Consider the following 22,995-nt stretch of genomic DNA (forward strand, 5'->3'; position numbering starts at 1 on the left):
ATATATATATATATATATATATATATATATATATATATATATTATTGCCAGGCTGTGGTAGTGCAGTCTTTGATCCAGCACTCAGGAATCAGAGTTCAGGCCAGCCTGGGTTACAGAGTGAGTTTGAGGACAGCCAGGGCTATAAAGAGAAACCCTGTCTCAACACACACATACACACACACACACACACACACACACACACACACACACGTGTGTGTGCAAGAATCCAAGCACTTGCATGCCACACATACATGTGGACATCAGAGGACACATTTCAGGAGTCAGTTCTCTCTTTCCACCATGTGGATTCCAGGAATCAAACTGATGGCATCCTGTTCTTTTAGAAAAACGAAAATGCCAACCATTGTATTTTATCAATAAAGACTCAGGAGCCAGATGCTGGGGTAAAAACCTGCTAGCTAAGACAGGCGGAGAAAGCACCCAGCTGACCTTCCTTCTCAGCTCAGGTCTGGATGGGAAAAAAGCCAAAAGGCTCACTAGATCAACTGACAGCTCAAGAACAAAAGATCAAAGGTTTGCTAGCTCAAAGTCCAAAAAACCAGGGAGCTGAGGAGCGGAAGCCTAAGCTAAAGCCAGAGCTTGACCTAAAAGCTCTTTCTTTGTCACCACGCTGTCTTAAATACCCCTCAACTCACAAGTCCTTCCTATTCTTTAATCCCTGTCAGCTGGTTTCTTGCTCCACCTCTTGACCTAGGGTCAACTTTATTAAATTCTGAGTACAGAGAACTCTTGGATTAAAGGTATGTGATAGGGCTCAACCACACCAAAGAAGCAGGCCTTTGCAGTTCACAGTTTTGGGGTTCACAGTGGGATCAAATATCCTGCAACACCATCAGGCTTGTGTTACCAGCCTGAGACACCTCACTAGTCCCTGTACTTGTCACCTCTTAAGCAGTCCTCCCAGGGTGCATGTAAGACCTTGCAACTGTCACCTTCCAAAACATCTTGGGAAACTGGGGGGGCATTACCTTTTTTGTGCTTTCTCTGGTTTCTGGAATCCTCCAATCCAGCAGGCACCATCCTGCCCCACTGGTCTGTGCCTGGAATTCAGCTCATTGAGAACATCTGGGACTCTGGCCTTCTGCTCTCCCAAAGCATCACTGAAGGTTGCTGGCTTCTGCTGTGACAGATGTGACAGTGCTGGCCTTGACTCCTTGGCATGGCATTGGGAGCTGGTCTCTCGGCCATGAGCACAGGGTGGAAGGTGTGGTCCTGAGAGCATCTGGCCTACAGGCAGACCTCGTGCGTTGCCACCTTGAGTGCGCATACATTTGCCAATCAGGAGAGGCTCACATTGAGTGCTGACTCTGCCGCTCAGCAAGGAGTCCTCCTGATAAAGCTGCTGATGCTTCTTCCTCACACCGGTCCCACAGGGACTCAGCAGGCGGCAGCTGCATGTCCCCTGGCACCATCAGGGGCAGTGATGAAGCTAGAACAGGCTGACCCTAGGTGAGCCCTCTGAAGTACTGTCCTTGCCCCCAGGACCCATTGGACCCATGAAGAAGGTCCTTGTGGACAATCCTAAGAACCGGATGCTGCTCATTGAAAATCTGCGAGAATCCCAGCCGTACCGATATACAGTGAAGGCACGAAACGGAGCGGGCTGGGGACCCGAGAGAGAGGCTATCATCAACCTGGCCACACAGCCCAAGCGGCCCATGTCCAGTGAGTGACGCCGGGCAAGGGTGGAGCTGGGGGACAAGAGGCTCTGGCTAGGGCCCTGGCTCACTTCCTTTCTGCCCTGCAGTCCCCATCATCCCCGACATCCCCATTGTGGACGCCCAGGGTGGGGAGGACTACGAAAGCTTCCTCATGTATAGCGACGATGTTCTGCGATCCCCAGCCAGCAGCCAGAGGCCCAGCGTTTCTGATGACACCGGTGAGTGGGATCCAGCAAAGGAAGGTGGGGTCCTTGGAGACCAAGAACAGAAATATCCAGAGCCCACGGTTTTGAAGGGATAGAACTGCTGTGGGCTACACGTCAACATCTGTGTGCCTGTGTGAGAATACGTGGACATGTGCTTCAGGGATAGATAGTCCCAGGCTGGTGCGTGTATATACAAGCCACGCGCAAGGCGCCCGCCGTGCTGGCTAAGGACGCTCAGGCCACCTCCCAGAGCCTTAAGCAGCCCTGACGGGAAGGGAGGAGGAGCGGACAAGGTAGAGACATACCGGCTGGCTCTGCTCTGCGTCTCTCCTCGGATTCCCACAGTGTGGTACTAAAAGAGCCCCTAGCTGGGACCCCTACAGCAGGGCTTGCTCCGCATCTGCTGTAGATAGAACCTTAGGTGAATCGCTTGTCCATCTCAGAACGAACTGGCTTTCTAATCCGTGAAACGAGATTAAAAATCACACAGTGCCTCCAGGAAGGGGTCCCTTTTTGAGTCTAACGCCAGGGTGGGCACACTGTCACTAGGGGGTGGGGCTCGGCATGCTAAACGGCTTTTAAACCCCTGGTTCTGGGAAGGATTTGAGACTTGAGATGGGATCTTACTGGAGTAACAACTTGGCTGACCTTGAAGTTGCTACCTGTAGACCTGGCTGCCCTCAAGTAGGAAGCTATCTCCCGGGTGCTAGAATCTAAACTGCTGTTCTAAGAATCAGGAACCCCTGCTTAAATACTGCTAGCCCCCTAGAGCGTCTACAGCTTTTCCTGGGAAACAGGCCCGGAGCTGTTAAGTAGCCGGGGGAACCTCACACCGGTCAGCAGCACAGGGCTTTCTCAAGATCCCCCGCTGCTGACCTTCCTTGTGCCTGAGCAGAGGTCAAAACCACAGTTTATCTCTGGAAAGACTGGGGCAGGTTTAGGGTTTTTCTTATCACCCTAAGGGTCACTCACACCCCTGGACTCCGCCTAAGTGCCGCAGGCCTCCTCCTCCTGACCCTCCCCGGGGCCGCCCCTCGTCCCGGCGGTGCCAACGCGGCCCTTCGTTGTTCCCAAGGCTGCGGCTGGAAGTTCGAGCCCCTGCTCGGGGAGGAGCTGGACCTGCGGCGCGTCACGTGGCGGCTGCCCCCGGAGCTCATCCCGCGCCTGTCCGCCAGCAGCGGGCGCTCCGACGACGACGGCGGCTTTGCTGGGGGCGCGGACGGGGAGGGCGGCGGCTGGATCCGCGGGGCTACGCCCCGGCCCCCGGGAGGTGACCGCCTCCCCGGCCGTGCCCGCCAGCTCGGGGGGACCCAGTTTCAGTCAAGCTGCCCACTAGCGTGCCCTGCCCGCCCAGGGTCTGCATAACTGCGCGCAGATAACCAAAGGGCGCCACCGGGAGGCACTTGGGCCCTCCCTAGGGGGGGATAAGGGCAGCAACCTCCAGGAACTGAAGGCAAACCTTGGGCCAGAGTCACTGCAGGGGAGTAAGCTCCTGGCTGGGCTAAGTGTGCTCGGGCGGAGGACGGCAAGGCGCAAGGAGACAGGCCTGGAAGACTTGTATGGTCTCCCGTTTGCCTGTGGGAAGCCAAGGTCCTGGCAGTTTGAGAAACAGGCTGTAATTCTTAAGGCTGCTCTGTGCACCCCGAGGGCCACAGCCAGCCCCATATGGCCTGTCATCTGTTGTAGGCCTCGCTGACTGACCTCTCTCCCCACACAGAGCACCTGGTGAATGGCCGAATGGACTCTGCCTATCCAGGCAGCGCCAACTCCCTCCACAGAATGACTGCGGCCAACGCTGCCTACGGCACGCATCTGAGCCCACACCTCTCCCACCGAGTGCTGAGCTCGTCCTCCACCCTCACGCGGGACTACCACTCTCTGACCCGCACAGAACACTCTCACTCAGGCACGCTTCCCAGGGACTACTCGACCCTCACTTCCCTCTCCTCCCAAGGTGAGCAACCCTGCCTCACCCACTGACCTTCCTACACTCCAGCTCCTGGACAGCTGCCAGCCCACTACCCACACTGCAAACCTTACACACACACACACACACACACACAGACACACACACAGACACCTGCCCTTCTCACTTCTGTTTTGTCCTGCCCTAGGCCTCCCTCCTATCTGGGAAAATAGGAGGAGCAGGCTTCCGCTGTCCTGGACCCTAGGGTCCTGGAGCCGGGCTCAGATGAAGGGTATCCCGGCATCCAGGGGTTCGCCAGACTCTATAATCCTGGCCGGGCAGTCAGCAGCGCCCTCCTGGGGTTGTACAGGTAGTCCAGGGATGCTCACCACACTCATGGCCGTCATGCTCCATTTGCCCTCAGCCACCATCACAGCCTGTGCCCATGCACACTGCCCTAGCTTCGTTGCATTGGGTACCCGTCCACCCACAGGAGCTAACCACTGCCCTGCCCTCATCGGTGCTGAAGCCTAACAACACCCGCCCTCCTTCCTGGGACAGAAAGCAAGAGCTGGACAAGGGGCAGGGCCAGCTGCAGAGGGAGTGGGCTGGGGAGCTGAGCAGGCTCAAGGGGACTCATGGGATGTGTCTGAGCATCGTGGACGGGGTCCTGTGAGGCCACACGAGACTCATCCCAGACCCCAAACCCTATCTGGAACTGACTGTGGCCTTCAACGTCTAGACTCTCGTGGGGCTTCGGGTGTGCCCGACACACCCACCCGGCTGGTGTTCTCCGCCCTGGGGCCGACATCCCTGAAAGTGAGCTGGCAGGAGCCACAGTGTGACAGAGTGCTACTGGGCTACAGCGTGGAGTACCAACTGCTAAACGGCGGTGAGGCGCAGTGATTACCGGCTGTAACGCCCCACCCTAGCCTGCTGAGCATGAACGCCCCAGCCAGCCGATCTCACAGGGTTTCTCCTCATCCTTCACTGCCACTGTCTTCTGAGGCTTCACCCTTCTCCCTGGGCCCTTACTACCCATTGCCTAGGGTTTGCTTAACGAGGCTACATAGGCCCAAGGCCTCTGCTAACTTAGCTGGTATTTGTGAGAGCTGAGGAACAGAATACCCCTGGACAGACACACTCAACAGAGCATGACAGAGGTCAGCAGAGTACAGGGTTTGGCCGGAACAGTGAGGCGGCAGGTTCCTTACCTCAGATGCTTGTCTGTTTCTTCTTTAGCGTAGGGGTTCAAACCCAGACTTAAAAGTAAAGGCTCTACCACTGAGGCATGACACCCCCTTGCCCTCTCCGAATTTTAGTCAACAACCCACCACAGTACACAGTATCCAAGACCCAAGCAGGCTGGGCTAAGCGGCCAGGCATTGATGGAAGCCTATGGGAAGGAAGGGATCAGGCAAGGGGCGGGAGTAAAAGCGGCCTGCTTCCTACTCTCCTTCCACCTTCTAGGTGAGCTGTATCGGCTCAACATCCCTAATCCTGGCCAAACCTCAGTGGTGGTGGAAGATCTCCTGCCCAACCACTCCTATGTGTTCCGAGTGCGGGCCCAGAGCCAGGAGGGCTGGGGCCGGGAGCGAGAGGGTGTCATCACCATTGAGTCCCAGGTGCACCCGCAGAGCCCTCTCTGTCCCCTGCCAGGTGAGCTGTCTGCCCACTGCTGCCCTCCAGCTCCCCACCCACCTCCTACTCACCCGCTGACACCCTCCCTCTGCTGCCTCCAGGCTCCGCCTTCACTTTGAGCACCCCGAGTGCCCCGGGCCCACTGGTGTTCACCGCCCTAAGCCCAGACTCGCTGCAGCTGAGCTGGGAGCGGCCACGGAGGCCCAACGGAGATATCCTTGGCTACTTGGTGACCTGTGAGATGGCCCAAGGAGGAGGTACCACCTGTCCTTGAAGTAAGGTGGTTGCAGAGGGGGTGGAAAAGGCGCCATGGGAGCTGAAGGCGTCTTTCCCTGTGCAGGACCAGCTACAACATTCCGGGTGGACGGAGACAGCCTTGAGAGCAGGTTGACAGTACCTGGCCTCGGTGAGAACATTCCTTACAAGTTCAAGGTGCAGGCGCGGACAACGGAGGGCTTCGGGCCTGAGCGCGAGGGCGTCATCACCATCGAGTCCCAGGATGGAGGTAGGGGGTCCCAGCCTCACCCTAGTCCTTCTCTGGGCCTTGCCTTTGCATAGCACCATCTGACTGATGGAGCCGCCTGTTCTAGGTCCCTTCCCACAGCTGGGCAGCCACTCTGGCCTTTTCCAGAACACGCTGCAAAGCGAGTACAGCAGCAGCACCACTACTGAGCCCTTCTTCATGGGTGAGTCACCAAGGGCAGCGGACCCCTGTGAACACAGAACCAGTGCAGACAAGGGCAGGGACCTTCCCTCGGGCCTGTCTGATTGCTTCCCTTGCAGACGGACTGACTGTGGGGACCCAGCGCCTGGAAGCAGGGGGCTCCCTCACCCGGCATGTGACCCAAGAATTTGTGAGCCGGACACTGACTGCTAGCGGATCTCTCAGCACCCACGTGGACCAACAGTTCTTCCAAACCTGAGACCCCAGGAACCGGGGGCTCTCCCTTGCCTTCTCTCCTAGCACCTTCTTCCTCTGCTGTTCCACCCACCTGCATGCTGAATGCTGCCCACGGAGCCGGCACCTCTAGTCAGGCAGCAGGGGTAGGTGCCGTCGAGGAAGCATGAAGTGGGTCGAGGTACCACAAGGCCTTTCTGACTACATCCTGCCCTGGCTCCAAACCCACTTGCAACCAAAGAACTGGAGCCAGCACAAGGACCCAGCCTTTGTTCTGCAATTAATAAAAGATTTTGCTATGCTTAGCTGCCCTGTCCATTCTTGAGGGCCAGAGAGATGTCAGCCTGAGGTAGAAGAAATGACTCCCACAGTCCTGACCCCAGAGCATGTACCCACCTCTAGAGGCAGGTGGCTACCACGGCAACAGGCACATGTTTATTAAGCACCCAGATAACAGAGCGAGGATGCCTGAGGCAGAGCCACAGCACACAGCCTCTGTCCTATGTCCGTGCGTCCATCGGGTCCAGGGACGCCTCACAAGCTCAGCACCCGGGCTCCATCGGCAGCTTGAGAGAGGTAGAAGGTGGCTGTGCCACTGTACTGCTCCTAGGGGAGAAGGGGGACTGAGAAATGGGTGACCTGGGTACCCACCTCTCCTGCCCTCCCGGGCTCTGGCGATCACCCACCTGGATGTGATGCATGGCGAGGGGGGCGGCAGAGGCCTCCAGCAATGTTACTGTGCAGCCGCCAAAGCCACCACCTGTCATGCGACTGCCATAAACCCCGGGCACAGAGAGCGCAGCCTCAACCAATTGGTCCAGCTCAGGGCAGCTCACCTCATAGTCATCCCTGCAGAGGATACAGGAGCAAGAGGGAGGGATACAGACAGAGCTGGGACTCGCCTGTGCCCAAGAAGCACAGGGCATCCAGCAGGCCTCACCTGAGTGAGTAGTGACTTTCCACCATGAGACGTCCAAAGGCCTTGTAGTCTCCACGGCTCAGAGCGGCTGCTGCCTGGGCGGTTCGCCGGATCTCACCTACAACATGCCGGGCCCTCCGGAAGCCCTCCTTGCTCATCAGCTCCCGGCCGGCTGAGGAGGAAAAGTGTTCAGCCGCCCCACCTCATAGCACCTCTTACCTCAGGGTGTGGGAGAGAATCCAATCAGGGCAGCTGCTTCCTGAGCTCTCCTCAGTAAAGGTGGGGTCAGGCAGGATGGGCTGATCATCCCTGGCCTCGTTCTGAAGCAGGACCCCCACCCCCATCTCAGAGCTGTCTTTCTCACTATAAAATGGCACAACTGTATCTCTCCATCACTTAACGTCCACAGAAGACCGCTGTGGGAAAGGACATGCAGGATTCCCCACAGGGAGCCAGCATACTGGCTCCATGCACAGCTGTAACATCTGGGGCTTTTAACATGACTGGGTCAAAGAGCAGGCCTTGAGGTCAAGAAAGGGTACTCTTTCTCTACATAGCCCTGGCTGTCCTGGAACTGACTCTGTAGACCAGGCTGCTCTCCAACTCAGAAAGCAGAAAGTCTGCCTCTGCCTCCCAAATGCAGCGATCAAGGCGAGCAGCACCACACCCAACCTGAAAGGGCAAGCAATCAGGGCAGGGATGTAGCTCATCGGCAGAGCACTTGTCTGGGGTCTGTGTCAATCAGTGCTGATTCTTTTTTTTCCAAGTAGCCCTGATGAAGTTGGAACCCTAGGTTTGTAGTATTTGGGGGTAGGGGGATGAGCAGAGTGTAATGAATGGGCTTGGGGGATGAGAGAATGGACAGCAGGCCATATGGACACCCCAGCAGGGAGCCTGACCGTTTCTAGGACAGAAAATGACAAGCTGTCTCTCACCCTCAAGCTCCTCCCACCGAACCTCTCGAAGGCTCTCCTTGCCCAAAGCCTGGGCCACTTCTTCACACTGGCGCCGCCGAATCGGGTACTCGCTGGAGCCCAGGGAATGGCGGACATTGGAGTTGGTGATGAGCACAGCCAGCTTGGGGTCTGACAGTGGCACCAGGCTTGTTTCCAGGGACCTGGGGTGAATGAAGTTGGGGTGGGGGAGATGTAACGGTCTGCTTCCCAGACCAGTTGGCACATTCCGCTCACTCGGGAGCTCTTGATTACGAGGTGGGGGATTCGAGGAAGCCCTGACCTGCAGTCAATGAGTAGCGCGTGGCCTTTCTGCCCCAGCAGTGCGATGAGCTGGTCCATGATGCCACAGGGCACCCCCGCGAAGCTGTGCTCTGCCCGCTGACACACCTGGGCCCGGGCAGCTATTGCCCCCGAGTCTGCGGCACAGGGTGAGGTGGGGAAGCTGGGGTCCAGGAGAGGGCATAGGGGGTGGCCACACTGGAGCAGCAGGGCTCCGATGACAATCCAAGGGACACCCCACCTACCCTCCCTAAGCCCAGCAAGGGAAGAGGCTCTGACCAGAGTCCTCTGAGGAGGAAAGTGGAGCCGAAATGATACCTGGGCAGAGCTGCTGAAGGAAGGTGTACGTGGCCACTTCCAAAGAAGCTGAGCTGGAAAGCCCACCCCCCAGGGGCACTGAGCTGACCACCACTGCACTGAAGCCAGAGAGGGGGGCAGCTGCAGGGGAAAGAACGGTGCTGGTGAGACGGGATGCGGGGAGTGTGGACACAGGAAGGACATGTTTCTCCCTAAGCAGCTGAGCTCAAGGAGTCCACCCACCGTTCATCCTGCTACCCCTGAATTTGCTGGGGTAACCTTCCTATTTGTCTTCCTGATTTAGGGTTCCAGAGACCAGCAAGCTGAATATTGAATTCTGGCTCCTCTAACCACATAAAGGAAACCTAGGGCAGGTTCCAGAACCTCCAGGGCCTCAGTTTCCTTATCGGTAAGATGGGATGTTCCACCCTGGATGAAGGGACTTTGCAGTGGGGAGGCAGCAGTCCTGGCCCCATACCTGGGTAGTGCTGAATCACTCCTTTGACATAATTGGCCCAGTGTGGGATCCCAGGCTCTAAGGAGCGCTGAGCTGTGGGCAGGGGGAATTGTAGCCGCTGGGGTTCGTCTGCATCCTTGGAGGTGGTGAGAAGAGAAACAAGCCCATCGGTGCGGGGGCTGCCAACCAGCACGGTCACAAGCTCCAGAGCCTGGAAGGAGAGGGTGTGTGTAGCTCACACCAGCCGACAGGGTAAGTCCATCGAGGGCCACATTATAGCCACAAAATTAATTTTTGGTTTGTGTTTGATTGCTCTAAGTTTTTGGAGACAGGGTCTCACTGTGTAGTCCGGGCTGGCCTGGAACTCTCTATGTGGCCCAGGCTTGGCCTCTAACTAACAGACCCACCTGCCTCGACCTCCAGAATGCTGGGCCATCACGCCCAGCCTATAAAGCCTGAGCACACACTGAGGTGGACCACACTTGCAGGTGGGTGGAATATCCCATTGCAGATAGGAAACTTATGTACTTTGAGGCTCCAGAACTTGCCTGGGTCTCCCCAGAGTGATTAGAGCAGGTAGGATTCAAACCCCAAGACATGAAGGGACTGGGCTTGGCTTGAAGGAAACGATGTGAAAAAAGATCTTCAGTTTAGGGCTAGCCTTGGGGGCTTAGAGCACAGCCTCCTGGGTCTTTTAGGGGTGGGGCCAGCTTCAATAAGTGCACAAACCTGGACTCTGCCCGAGCCAACTCCAAGCTGCAGTTCAAAGGGGACAGATAGTTATCTGAGGCAAAAACAAACCCTGAGGGGCTCCATGCTTCCATCTGGAGACAGTCTCTGAAGTGCTCTAATCCCTCTTTAAGGAGCTACATTTTAGACACAGGCAGTGCACAGGGCTAGGTCTGTGCTGTGGGCCCAACCAAAGTCAGGGAACTAAGTAACTTCCTTTTTTCCTTGTTTTAAAATTAAAATCTCACTAGGTTTCTCTGTGTAGCCTTGGCTGTCCTCGAGGCACTTTGTAAAAACAGGCTGGGCTCAAACTCACACAGATCCGCCTGCCTCTGCCTCCCCGAGTACTGGGATCACAGGCGTTCGACTCCGCGCCCGGCTCCTAATAATCTCTTATACTGCTACTTTGGTCCTCAGACTTTCAGGAGATTCATACTTCCAAATTGAGGGCGATGATTAACAGCCCCCTTAGGGCGGGCTTGAGTGAGAAGACAAGCGCACTCTCCCGCTCCCAGTTTCGGCTTCCTGTCTTCGCACGTGGAGAACTGCACGTCCCAGGGTCTCTCCCGTGATCTGAACCACCTCACTCCGCCTTCCACCCGGAGGGTACGCGCCCTCTCGCGCTCCCTCCGCCAGCCCTTCCCTATCGCGGGCCGGGCCAGCACACACAAGGCTCCCAAAGCGGCCCCTCACCATGGGCAGCACCAGGCCCTGGTTGTAGTCCGTGTGCTCCCCGATGAGGTTGACGCGGCCGGGCGCCGACACTGCCAGCTCCGGCTCGGCTCCGAACTCCTCCAGGAAGGCCCTGCGGGCCTCGGCCAGCAGCTCCTCAACCTGGGGCGGTCTCCATGCAGCCATGACGCTCGTCTGCAGCGGGGCGCACCGCCCCGCGGGATGCTGGGGGCGGAGCCACGTGGCGAAGACTCACATTCCTAGCCGCCGCAGGGCCCCGCCCCCGCCGCGATGGCCCCGCCCATCCCACCTGCAGAGCGGATTTGAAGCTCGGTCTCCCGCACCAGCTCGCGCCGGCAGCGGGGGGTGAAAACTCTGTATCCTCGGACTTTGGGGCTCCCACTTTAGTAGCAGCTAACACGAACGGAGATCTGAACTGTCCATCCATCCCTGAACCTGGAGCCTTTTAATGCGCTCCCCATCACCGTCATCCCACACACAGCCAGGACAATGGAGCTGGCCACAGGACACAAAAGGGTTTTAGCCTTCAAGGTCTTCAGAGCTAACAGTTATGTGAAGTCCTTAGGTCCTGACCATGCGTCTCTAACAGGGTGATGTGACACACAGTCCAAAGGCAGATCCCTTTGGAGGGCCAACTATCTGGAGTTCAAGCTCATCCTCAACTACATAGTAAATTTCAGGCTGACTTATACTAGTAAAAACCTGTATCAAAAACAATCAAAACAACAATAACAACAACAACAAAAAAAAATTGGCTAATTTCTCTTGACAGCCTGCTTTTTTATTATTTATGTATTTGGTTGGTTGGTTGGTTGATTTGGGTTTTGTTTGTGTCAGGGTTTCTCTGTGTAGCCTTGGCTGTCTTAGACTCACTTTGTAGACCAGGCTGTCTTGGAACTCACAGTGATCCACTTGCCTCCGCCTTCCTGAACGCTAGGATTAAAAGTGTGCACCACCACTGTTACAGCCTGCTTTTTGAGAATACTTCAATATAGGTTGTGGGTTTTTTTGTTTGTTTGTTTGTTTTTTTTTTTTTTCATAACCCAAAGCACAACAAAAGAAATAGTGAGTGGCTTTTGGAGCTGGCTGAAATGAAATAAAGTCAGAAGCCATGTCTGCCTACAAGGCAGTGTTGGTATCAGCGTTGAATGCAGCAGCCTCTTCTCTGCTCACATGCTCTCCCTACCTCAGCTTCAAATCTGCAAGTCCAGGTTTCCATCCAGTTGGCCTTGGGTCAAAGACTCAACCTCTCTGAAAGTCAGCTGCTCATTTCTGCAACAGGGCAGTGATTTTTCTCTCTGGTTCCTTTATGTCTAAAGTGCCCAGCACTGCACCTGGTTCTTGGGAGTGCAGATTAAAATGTTTGCTCTCATTATCAGACTTCCATTAATTCACCCAGCAATATTGGACTCTCCTTGTGCAACTGTCCAGAAAGATAAAATGCCTCAGGCTCCCACCATCTGGTTGGGAGAGAAAACCTCAAGTCTGACCTCCTCTGATGGAGGTAAATGCTATGCCAACTGAAGAGTAGGGCTCTTTTATTTTTTAAACAGAATCACAATTTTATAACTGAGGCTGGACTTGAATTTTTTAACTTAACAGGGCTACAATAGTGAGACCCTATCTCAAGCAAAATAATAAATAAATAAATAAATAAATAAATAAATAAATAAATAAATGAGTGACTAGGTAAATAAATAAATAAATAAATGCGGTCAGGTGTGGTGGTGGATACTTTTGAATTCCAGCACTCAGGAGGCAGAGGCAAGTGAACATTTACAAGTTTAAGGCCAATTGAACACAAGATCTATGTCTTGTCCTTAAGTCACAGAGAACTCAGACATTCACCTGCTTAAGGCTGGGATTAAACAACATGCCTGTTTATATTTTGTTTGGGGGGGGTGGTTGGTTGGTTTTGGTTTTTAGAAACAGGATTTCTCTGTGTAGCCTGGCTGTTCTGTAACTAACTCTACTCTGTAGACCAGGCTGGCCTGCCTCTGCCTCCCAAGTGTTGGGTTTATAGGCGTGTGCCACCGTGCCCAGATGGCTTTGAACTTCTTAATCTTTCTGTCTGGTCTTCCCAAGTGCTTTAATTACAGGTGTATGTTCTGAGGAGGTTTGAGTGAAAAATTACATTCATATATATACATATCTGAATACCTGTTCTGTTCCCCGTTTGATGACACTATTGGGGGAGGTTAGGAAGTTAGGAGGTGGAGTCTTGCCAGAGGAAGTATGTCACTGGGAATTGGTTTTGAAAATATACAGCCTGAAGCATGGCATGGGGGCACATGCCTTTAATCCCAGCATTCAAGGCAGAGGCACGCAGCTCTCTGAGTTCTAGGCCAGCCTGGTCTACAGAGCTAGTTTCAGGGCAGCCAGGGCTACACAGAGAAACCCTATCTCAAAAAAACAAACAAAAACCCCAAACCAAACCAACCAAAAAAAAAAAAAAGCCCAAACAAAACAAAACAAACAAACAAACAAAAAACCCCACGACTTTGGCACACCTTTAATCCCAGTAATAGCAGGTAGAGTTTGAGGCCAGCCTGAGCTACATAGTGAATTTCAAGGCTAACCAAGTCTGTGTAGAGGATCCCCGCTCCCTTTTTAAAATGCTGTCTTGTTACAGGAAGTCTGTTCAGAAGGAAGTTGGCTTTGACCTTTGACTCTTCCTTTCATTTCCTTGCCAGATGTCACAGTACTGGAGAAAGGCAGTTGCGTAATTTGAATACTGTATCCCTAAGGTCTGCCTCAGCTCGGTGGCCAAGAAACTCACATCAGCACAGCTGGGGCTGAGATCACACAGGACTGCCATCCATCACCACAGCATACAGTGCAGGGTGGGAATGCCACCTACACTGGCCACGTTAGCTGGTAGTCATGTCAACCTAGAGGTTGCCCAGGATTATTGGTCCAGTCCAGGATGGGACCTGGGCTCCTACTAAGGACGGTGCTCCAAAGACACTTTCTCTATGAAAGTGTCTTTCATAGAGTCTGCTTTCCAAGCCAAAGCTAAGCACTCATCTTTTGGGCCATTCTTTTTAAAAGATTATTATTTTAAGATCATGTTTAGGTGTGCGTGTGAGTGCACTGGCCCACAGAACCCAGAGCAGAGGTGTTGGGTCTCCTGAAGAGCTGGAGTTATGGATCAGTGAGCCACCTGATGGCTGGAAATGGAACCATCTCTCCAGCCCCTCAGGTTTGTCTCTCTTTTTTTTTTTTTTTTAACTTTCCTCTCTCTCCGTTTCCTTTTTAAATCAGAAAGAGCTATATGCTTAGACTAGCTCTGGCTTCCTCCTTACAAGAACAGCCTGGTCTCCCCACATAGGACTTGGGTTCTTTTCTCCCAAATGGTTGTTCCAGAAAATGTTTGAGAACCCCCATCTCACCCATTCTGGGAGAATCTTGTTCTCATTTCCTGATAAGTTCTCTTTGCCATTCTGTGATATGTATAAAACAGTTTCTATATCACTGGCGATATATGGAATTCAAGTTGGCACAGACTGAAGGGCTGAGAGCCAGCTAGACAGCACCTACAGGGTAGAGCTGGTTTGTGTTGTAATTGTTCAGTGCACCGGGCTTCTCTGATCAAATATTTTCACAGTTGTCCCCTGCACTTACTGTGCCCAAGTTTGCACAGGCTATTTTATTAAATCCTTGCAAGCCTATTGGACAGAAATTCTACAAATGTAGAAAGACATCATGAAAAGAGGGTTTTGAACTTGAGCCAGGAGCCCAAGCCAATCCTGCCACCCTGTCCCCATAAACACTGCAGGCTGCAGCAGCCTTCGCTCTGACTACAAAATCGCCAAGATGCAGAGCCTAGTGTTCCCTCAGTGGAGAACAAGCCGCCCAGTGCCCACAGGACTCTGCATTTGGAAGAGAGGTTAGTAAGCAATGTTCTGAGAGTCAGGCAGGTTCCTCACTAGTGAGACCTGACCCTGGCTAGATCTATGCCCCTTCGTTGTCGCTTTTTCCAGTTATCTGTGACGCAGCCCTTCCAAGCTAAGCCTCACTGAAGCCATCTCCCCTTCCTTCTCCAGTAGTGGGAATCTGCAGCCTTCTTTCTCTGTGCAGAAGAGAAATGAGCAATGGTTCTCCTCAGGACGGATGGTAGAAGTGCCACTCTGAGGTTTGTCTGGGCTGTTAAGACTGACTACTGCTGGCATGGTGCTTGGGTGAGAATGGAACAAGCTGGGCACATGACATGGAGTTGTGGCTCTTTGCAAGGGGTAGTACTTGTAGTGAGAGTTTTGGTTTCTTTAAAAACCCAGTTATGTTATATGAATGTTTTTGTTTTAATGCTGGGTGTGGGAATATGGGACTGCTTAACAGCAGGTGATTGTGATTTGCCTTGTGCACTAGAAGGGGTGTGATCATTGCCAGCTGCAGATAGTTTAATTCTGGGGACTGTGAAGAGGGTATAAATGGGAGAGCACCAGGAGGGCCTGTGGCAGCTGCTGCTCCCACCGCTGCTGGATATTCTGACGATGATAAGGAACCCAAAACCCCTAATCAGCATAAAGTAGCCTACAGAAGTCTATGCTCCTTTTCCCTTTAGCCTTCTTCCTCTACCTAGTGTCAGAGGCATGAAATAAGGATTGGAAGGGAGGTAGAGGTATAAGAACCCAGTAAAATAGAATTAAAAAAAAAAAAAAAAAAAGCCAAGTGGTGCCCAGACGTACTGCTAGGCAATATGGGAAATCTGGTTTCTAATGCCGTAGAGGAGACAGCACAGTACAAAGGAATGAAAACAGCACTAACCAGTGCTGGTACTGGAGTCTCTGGAGTCTGTGGGCCGGTCAGCTGGACCAGGACAGCACCATCTTCTGACCCTCCAGCAGTCACTCCAGCAGCACTCAGGGAGACTGCATCCTCCACATTCCTCAGACATGCCGACATAGGCGAGGACCAGGAGACTGGGAGACCTGAGCAAGTCAGGGCTGGAGGGCCTGTTTGTGCATCTTTGGAAGGCAACATCTGCACTCAAAAGTGGCAAGCCAGAAGCCAGACCAAGCCAGTCCTCCTCATTCGAGCCTTTTCACCTCCCATTGGTGGTGAACACTGGACACTGACATTTCTAGTAAGATTTAAAGGACCAAACATCTGTATAGACCATTGAGTCAAGAATCTTTTGAGGCTGTGCTGCAGAGGTGGCTCAGAGGTTAAGAGCACTAGCTGTTCTTCCAGAGGTCCTGAGTTCAATTCCCAGCAACCACATAGTGGCTCACAACCATCCATAGTGAGATCTAGTGCCCTCTTCTGGCATGCAGGTGTACGTGCAGACACAACATTGTATACATAATACATAAATCTTAAAAGAGGCCAGCTAATTTTTAGACATCTCTCCCTACAATGAAGGCTCAATTTCACACTACGATGTGCCAAATACAGGCAGGTGACGGTAAAGAGGCACAAGAATAAATTGCTACGTCCTGGGCAGATTGCACTGTAACCTGCGCATCTCTTAGTTGCTCCCTGCCTGAATAAGAAGGCAGGCCTCTTACAGCTGTAACTTAGCGGTAGTGCTTATGTAACATGCACACAAGGCCAGGGGTTCAAACGCCAGTGCAGACACACAAAGCGTCCCTGAACACTGTGAAACTTTTCAACTTTCCCTTTCGTTAGATCTCAGTCCAAGGATATCCTGTATAGGCAGCTGACTAGAAGCAAAAATGACATGTGCTCAGGCCCTAAGTTGCAGTTTAGTAGATTCCAGGTTTCCAATAGCCAACATCACACAAGCCAGAAACTTGGTTCTCACAGGAAGCAAACTCAGCAAGCCTCAGGCTTCTTTCCCAAACCAGAGTCAAACCAATCAAATCAAAAATTTTGATTCATTCAGAAACTATGTCCGAACTGTTTTCCTCATACCTGACCACACTGCTGCCCCTTCTCATACCATGTCCATTAAGCTACCTACCTCTGACTCTCTTATCCAAACTAAGTCTTAGCTGTGGCAGGGCAGAATTCTATTCCAGGACAGTCTGGGGCACATGCAAAAAAAATAAGAAAATAAAAAAATAAAAACCCCACTTCAGTAAGGCAACAATTTCTGTAGTTCTAGCATCACTAGAATGCACTGATGCCTGGCCTCGGGTCCGTGTCTTGCTAGCATTCTTAGGAAGTGGCTTACCTACCAGATGTAATCAAATAAACATGAAAGTAGGAAGGACACTAGTTGTTGCAAATGGGCTCAGCAAGAACAAGTGGGAGGAAAATGTGTAACTATATAAACGTAAGAAGGAAAAACAAGAACCCTACGTCAGGTGGTGGTTGCGCCATTGCTGTCCATCTCTGACGTAAGCCAGCCTGGTCGCCACAGGACAGCCAGGGCTGCAGAGAAAGTCTCAGAAAAAAATCCACATCTCCCAGTTTTATTAAAAACTGCTACAAAGATCCATAGACCCTCAAAACACCAAACCCTAAAATTTAAATTTTCCTATGGACTTTCAGATTGTAACACCATGGCTATCTATAAGCAGGTTTTGTAATTAAGCCCACACCATAAAGACAATAGCATCATGGATTTTGTCATCAGACCCACTTCCGTGTCAAGGCAAACGATCAATCATAAGCCCATTTCTAGCCCTCAAGGTTTTATTAATAAGACTATTTACATGCTTTCTGTAATTAAGACTGATTTCCAAAAAGCTGAAATTAAGAATCTAGGTAATAGATGTATTAAAAGCTTTGTATATTCAATTTAGGTTTGACACTTAGTTGAATAAACACGTTTATTTGTAAATTTAGTCAACATACATAATTGACCTAAAAACTTCAATAGGATACTTTTAAAAACCACTTGAAGGCCATCTCTACAAAAGGGATTTTGCCAGGACAGTTAACCAGGTGTAACCTAACCCATTTTCATTGGCAGAGGTCCAATAAGCTGAAGCTGTATTAACCCATGTTTAAACTCCACAAGGAAAAACAAACCTCATACACTGTTTTTTTTCCCCCTTAAAGATTAAAAAGAAACAAAACCGAACTCAATCTAGGTATAAGACCAAACACCACAATGAAAAGCTGCACTAACTGTATCAGTAAGATGATGCTGGTGTGAATAACTTGTTATTTTACTCTAGAGCCCTTTATAAACAAAATCCCCGTTAGTGTGTCTTACCAGCTAGAGGGTCAGGGGTTCGTGAACATGTGGTAGAATGAGGACTTATATGCAAGGTTTAATACGCAGAGCATTTTTTTCTACTATTAAACACAAATGCAGCCTAGTCAGGAAATACCAACTGGACTAAATTACACACACCTAAATGACAAGACTCCCCACCACTTGTGAATGTAAAACATTTAATTTAAAAATGTTGAACACTACAATATATAAAATAGCTATTATAAATGCACATAGTGTATTCTATAGCTGCCAGGTTTACTTTTTTTTTTTTTTAAAGAAACTGTTACACTGTGGTTAAAACTTGTATCATCAACCTTTGAAAAAGCCCACATTCTATCACAGTGATGTATGGTTAAACACTTGGATCAAGTCATAACCAGTTTTATTGCAAAAGGACCCTGTACACATTTATCAATTCTAGTACCTTAATAGCTACCCAACAAGTCATTAACATACAGAAACATGCATGAGAAGCAAGGAGTATCACCCGTCCCTTCTGACATAGCAACGTGTCACTCCTGAGCCACAATGCTCACATCACTGAGGTCTGTGAACAGTCACTCTTAGCATTCATCCTGAGCGAAAGATGGAATGACTTAAGTACAAATGCAACATATTATAAACAATTTCTTACAAAAAAAGTCACAAATTAAACCAAAGTATTTTACAGAATTTACTACAAAATGCCATAAAAACCGCCTTGACTTAAGCTCTCTCCCCCCGTATCCGGCGAGCCAACTGGATGTCTTTGGGCATAATGGTGACTCTCTTGGCGTGGATGGCACACAGATTGGTATCTTCAAACAACCCCACCAGGTATGCTTCACTGGCCTCCTGTTGAGGACAAGAGCCACAGCATTAACTCCCTTAACGGAGAAGTCAAGCCGCCGCCGCCGCCCCCAATGCCTCCAAGCCTTTTGTCCCTTTACCTGAAGCGCACCAATGGCTGCACTTTGAAACCTCAGGTCGGTCTTGAAATCCTGGGCGATCTCCCTCACCAACCTCTGGAAAGGCAGCTTCCGGATGAGCAGCTCGGTCGATTTCTGGTAACGACGAATCTCTCTGAGAGCCACGGTGCCGGGCCTGCAGCCATCAGAGAAGGGAGAGCGTCAACGCGCTCGGCGAGGAGCGACGGCGCCCGCTCCTGCTCGCCCCGACCGGGTCATTGTTCCCGGCGCCTACCTGTAGCGGTGAGGCTTCTTCACCCCTCCGGTAGAGGGCGCGCTTTTCCTGGCCGCCTTGGTGGCCAGCTGTTTGCGGGGGGCTTTGCCACCCGTGGACTTCCTAGCGGTCTGCTTGGTTCGGGCCATTCTCTCTCACCTGCGAGAGGGACGACGTTCGAGCCCCGGGTCAGCGGGCTCGGGCTGCCCGGCGCCCCTCCTCCCGGCGGCAGATGGCGGCCGCCGCCGCCTCCTCCCCCTCCCCTAATGACTCAGGCTGCGCCGAGCGGCGGCCTCCCCCGGGAGGGGGAGCGCGGGGAGGAGCCACTTCCCGCTCCACGGGCGGCCGGGAACCCCGAGTCAGGACCTGTGAGTCACCCCCGGGGGAGGCAGGCGGGACGGAGGTGGCGGGACGCCGAGCGCCACGGCCAGGGCCAACCCCCCCGGCTGCCTCACGACCCGGCCGTCGGCTGCCAACGAGCGCGGCCACCAGAGCCTCCGGCCGCCGGCAGGGCCGCGAGCACTCACCCAAAGCCGAAGTCTGAGGCCCGTGCTGGGACCGCCGCGCCGCTGCTAGCGCTCAAACAAGAGCCGCAATCGCCGAGCACAACGAGAAGATGCTCCTCCAACGAACGACCAAACCGCTCTGCGCTCCAAGCCCCCCGACGCCTCCATATTTATAGAGACGCTTCACGCTGCGTCAGTGCGTCATAGAACCCTTATTTGCATACACCAACGACTTTTTCGATTGGCGGGAGCTTTCGCCGACGCGCTGACATCTCCCGACACAAAGGCCGTACTCTGGGCCCGTTTCCTGATTGGCGGGCGTTTAGGCCACTGATTGGCTGTTAAACTTGCTTCGTGATTGGATGGCTGCAAAGGGGAATAGACGAATCAGAGTTTAGCACTAAGCAGCTCTTCTGATTGGATAAAATGGAGCTATGTTTGGATCCTTCTCTTGGTTCCAAAGCTCCACAATAGAAAGTCAATGCAAATGAATTGCACCAGTCTCCTAGAATTTAAGAAAGTCTAGCCGGCAGGAGCCTAAGACTGTTGCATCAAGAGACCACTTCAAAGAGATTTTCCCAAAATATATAGTAATTAATAATATAATTGTTATTTCGATGTAGATTAAAATGTGTTGCTTGAATAATTAACTTTTTGTTGTATTTTGATTTTTGATCGTTTAGTATACCGTGAGACCTGTAATCCAGTTAATCTTGTTACATTTTGTGGTGTTTTGTTGCATCATACTTTAAAGTATAAAGCAGTTGTTTGGTGGGGAAAGGTAAAATATAGAAAAAGATCAACATTCAAAAAATGATTTCAGAGTTAGGTGGTGATGCACACCTTTAGTCTCAGCATTTATCCTGTGAATTGGAGGCTCATCCACATAGAGGGTCCCGAGCCAAGCAGGCCAACCTCGTGAAATCTTACCTCTGTGAATCCTGCTTTGTTTTGTTTCTTCCTCCATAAACCCAGCTCAGGATGTTCACATGTAACATTAAGAGATGAAAGCGTGATCCAAAAATGAAGGTCATCCACAGCTACATAATTCAGTAATCCAAGCCCAGTCGAGGATATCTGCAGCACTGTCTCAAAAAACAAAACCAGCAGCAAAGAAACTGGCTATGGTGTGTCATTCCTTTAATCTCAGCACTCTGGCAAGCAGTCTATGTGAGTTTTAAGGCCAGGACCAGACTAGCCAGGGCTACGCAGTGAGATCTTGGCTCAAAACAAAACAACAAAAGCCCTGGTTTTTGTTTTTTTGCATGGTTAATTTAGGCCATCACAAAATATTTTATTTCAGTGTACTTAGCCTTAAATAAGAAGTTGTCAAGCTTGGTGGTACACATACTTCTCTAATCCCAGCAACCCTGGAGACAAAGGCGGCCTGATCTACACAGGAGTCCCAAGACAGCAAGAACTACATAGTGAAACTCTATCTCAAAAGCAATAATAATAATAATAATAATAATAATAATAATAATAATAATAATTACTTGGTTATATATTTCTTGAATTATTTAGTTCAACTGCCTGAAACAAATACACCAGAATAAGCAGCCATCCCAAGAGGGTCCTGATATCCATAAGAAAAAGATAAAGTGGGTGTCCTTGTGTAGTACTCGGTAATTATTACAAGCTTGTAGAAACACTGATATTTGAAGATTTTTTTTTGTTTTGATTTGGGGGTACAGGGTGTCTCTTCACAGCCCTGGCTGTCCTACAACTTGCTCTGCCTCCCAAATGCTGGGACTAAAGGCATACACTACCACACTTATCTAGATTTATTCATTTTATGTGTATGAGGGTTTTGTCTGGAGCCCACAAAAGTCAGAACAGGGCATTGGATTTTTGGATGGCTATGAGCCACCACGTGGGTGCTGGGAATTGAACCTGGGTCCTCCTCTGCAAAAGCAGCAAGTGCTCTTAATTGCTAAGCCAGATCTCCAGCATTGTAAAAATCCGAATCTTGGGCAGGGGGGTTGGGGATAGAGGAGTGTCATGGCACTCACCTTTAATTCCAGCACTCTGGAGGCAGAAACAGGTAGATCCCTGAGTTTGAGGTCAGCCTGATCTACAGAGTAAGTTCCAGGACAGCCAGGGCTATGAAGAAAAACCCTGTCTTGAAAAAAAATTCCAGTCTTTATTCTTTTTTAAAGAACTATCTTAAGCATATTGCAATATTCAAATATGTAAGACACCAAACCAAGCTTTGGTTACCAGTCAAGGCCCAGAAAATTGAGACAGGCTGCCTGCCATTCCTCATCTTCTTGCCTTGGCCTCTTAAATGCTAAAATTACAGATGTGTGCCACAACGTGCAATTTTTGTTTGGTTGGTTTGGTTGATTTTGAGACTGAATCTTTACACGTAGCCCAGTCTGGCTTTATACTCATGATCTTGCCACACCCTCGGAAAAGTTTGCATACAGGTGAAAACCACCATAAGTAGACATATCTGAAAATCTTAAATGATGACTCTAGAAAGAGGAGCCAAAGCTAAAACCCATGTGTTTATTATCATCAGTGGAGAGCACATTTTCCACAAATCTGTAATTTGTGTCAGGATCTTCATTCAAAGGTACAGGCTTTCAATCCCAGCACCCCACAGGCAGAGGCAGAAACAGAAGCAGGTGTATCTCAGAAGGTTTAAGACCAGCCTGGTCTACATAGTGAGAGCCTGTCCAAAGAGAAAAGGAAGTCTTCATAACTTCTGAAATTAGTAAGATGGAATGCTGTCAGCCTTCGAATGAACTTGTTCCACAGGAGAAACGGCGGAGTATTTGACATGGTGAACCTCAGTGATGGGTTTTATAACAGAGTCTGCCATGCAGCACCTGGCCCAAAGGCCAACTTACAGCAGCAGCAGTGATGCAGAAAATGCACACTTTGAAAAGATGAAAGAAGCATCTCTGACACAGTCTCGGTCTGAGAATTCCTCCTAGAGTTTTAAAATTGTAGAAGGTGATTTTTTTTATTTTTCTTTTCTTTTCTTTTTTTTTTTTTTTTTTTTTTTTTGTAATGCTAGGATGTAGGGTTTGGGCCTTCCTGGGCAAGCACTTAACCGCTGAGCCACATCCCGATCGTTGAGTTTTTTGAGACTGGGTTTCCTTAATTAGGTCAGATTGTCCTGGAAGCCCCTATGTTGCCAATCACTGACATTGCTTTCACCTCCTGAGTGCTGGGATTTCAGGTGTGTGAGTGAGGCCATGTGCTTACTTCATCCCTTTGAGACTGGGTCTCACTATGTAGCCCAGGCTACCCTGGAAATCACTATGCGTTCCAGTATATCTTGATCTTGTGGCTATTCTCTTGCCTCGATGTTCTGAGGGCTGAGATTTGGCTCAGGAGTCCTCTTAATAGATACTACACAGCTTTACTATTACATACCTAATTGGTGGTGGTTGTTGTTGTTGGAGATAGGGTCTCATGTAGCCCAGGCTGACCTTGACTCATTTATTTATTTATTTATTTTAATTTTTTGAGACAGGGTTTCTCTGTGTAGCCATGGCTGTGCTGGAACTGGCTTGGAA

At 50.9% G+C, this 22,995-nt stretch overlaps 3 protein-coding genes across 4 annotated transcripts in view; 1 reads left to right on the forward strand and 2 right to left on the reverse strand.

The window, feature by feature from the left end:
- Positions 1 to 6,638, forward strand: part of Itgb4 (integrin subunit beta 4) — a 34,519-nt gene extending 27,881 nt beyond the window's left edge. Inside the window, exons 31-40 of one of the 2 annotated variants that reach the window (XM_055592144.1) lie at positions 1,504 to 1,686; positions 1,769 to 1,900; positions 2,964 to 3,158; positions 3,606 to 3,842; positions 4,537 to 4,686; positions 5,265 to 5,453; positions 5,537 to 5,692; positions 5,776 to 5,940; positions 6,026 to 6,121; positions 6,219 to 6,638. In XM_055592144.1, the coding sequence (XP_055448119.1) occupies positions 1,504 to 1,686; positions 1,769 to 1,900; positions 2,964 to 3,158; positions 3,606 to 3,842; positions 4,537 to 4,686; positions 5,265 to 5,453; positions 5,537 to 5,692; positions 5,776 to 5,940; positions 6,026 to 6,121; positions 6,219 to 6,358 (1,643 nt within the window). In that variant the 3' untranslated portion in view covers positions 6,359 to 6,638. The remainder of the gene's footprint in view (positions 1 to 1,503; positions 1,687 to 1,768; positions 1,901 to 2,963; positions 3,159 to 3,605; positions 3,843 to 4,536; positions 4,687 to 5,264; positions 5,454 to 5,536; positions 5,693 to 5,775; positions 5,941 to 6,025; positions 6,122 to 6,218) is intronic. The other variant, XM_055592143.1, reaches the window with a different exon arrangement.
- A 108-nt stretch (positions 6,639 to 6,746) lies between these two features.
- On the reverse strand, positions 6,747 to 10,852 carry Galk1 (galactokinase 1). Its single transcript, XM_055592145.1, has 8 exons — positions 10,664 to 10,852; positions 9,263 to 9,452; positions 8,806 to 8,925; positions 8,489 to 8,624; positions 8,188 to 8,369; positions 7,274 to 7,424; positions 7,020 to 7,182; positions 6,747 to 6,939 (listed from the first exon to the last, which is right to left on the reverse strand). The coding sequence occupies exons 1-8, from the start codon at positions 10,826 to 10,828 to the stop codon at positions 6,868 to 6,870; spliced, it is 1,179 nt and encodes a 392-aa protein (XP_055448120.1). The 5' UTR covers positions 10,829 to 10,852; the 3' UTR covers positions 6,747 to 6,867.
- Positions 10,853 to 17,389: 6,537 nt separating this feature from the next.
- LOC129665550 (histone H3.3A) lies at positions 17,390 to 19,622 on the reverse strand. Its single transcript, XM_055592284.1, has 4 exons — positions 19,487 to 19,622; positions 18,981 to 19,118; positions 18,728 to 18,881; positions 17,390 to 18,632 (listed from the first exon to the last, which is right to left on the reverse strand). Exons 2-4 carry the CDS (start codon positions 19,106 to 19,108, stop codon positions 18,504 to 18,506), a joined length of 411 nt encoding a protein of 136 aa, XP_055448259.1. The 5' UTR covers positions 19,109 to 19,118; positions 19,487 to 19,622; the 3' UTR covers positions 17,390 to 18,503.
- Between the last annotated feature and the right edge of the window lie 3,373 nt (positions 19,623 to 22,995).

The sequence above is a fragment of the Psammomys obesus genome, unplaced genomic scaffold (assembly GCF_907164565.1).
Source record: "Psammomys obesus unplaced genomic scaffold, mPsaObe1.curated_primary_1811, whole genome shotgun sequence".
In the NCBI taxonomy this organism is placed as follows: Eukaryota; Metazoa; Chordata; class Mammalia; order Rodentia; family Muridae; genus Psammomys; species Psammomys obesus.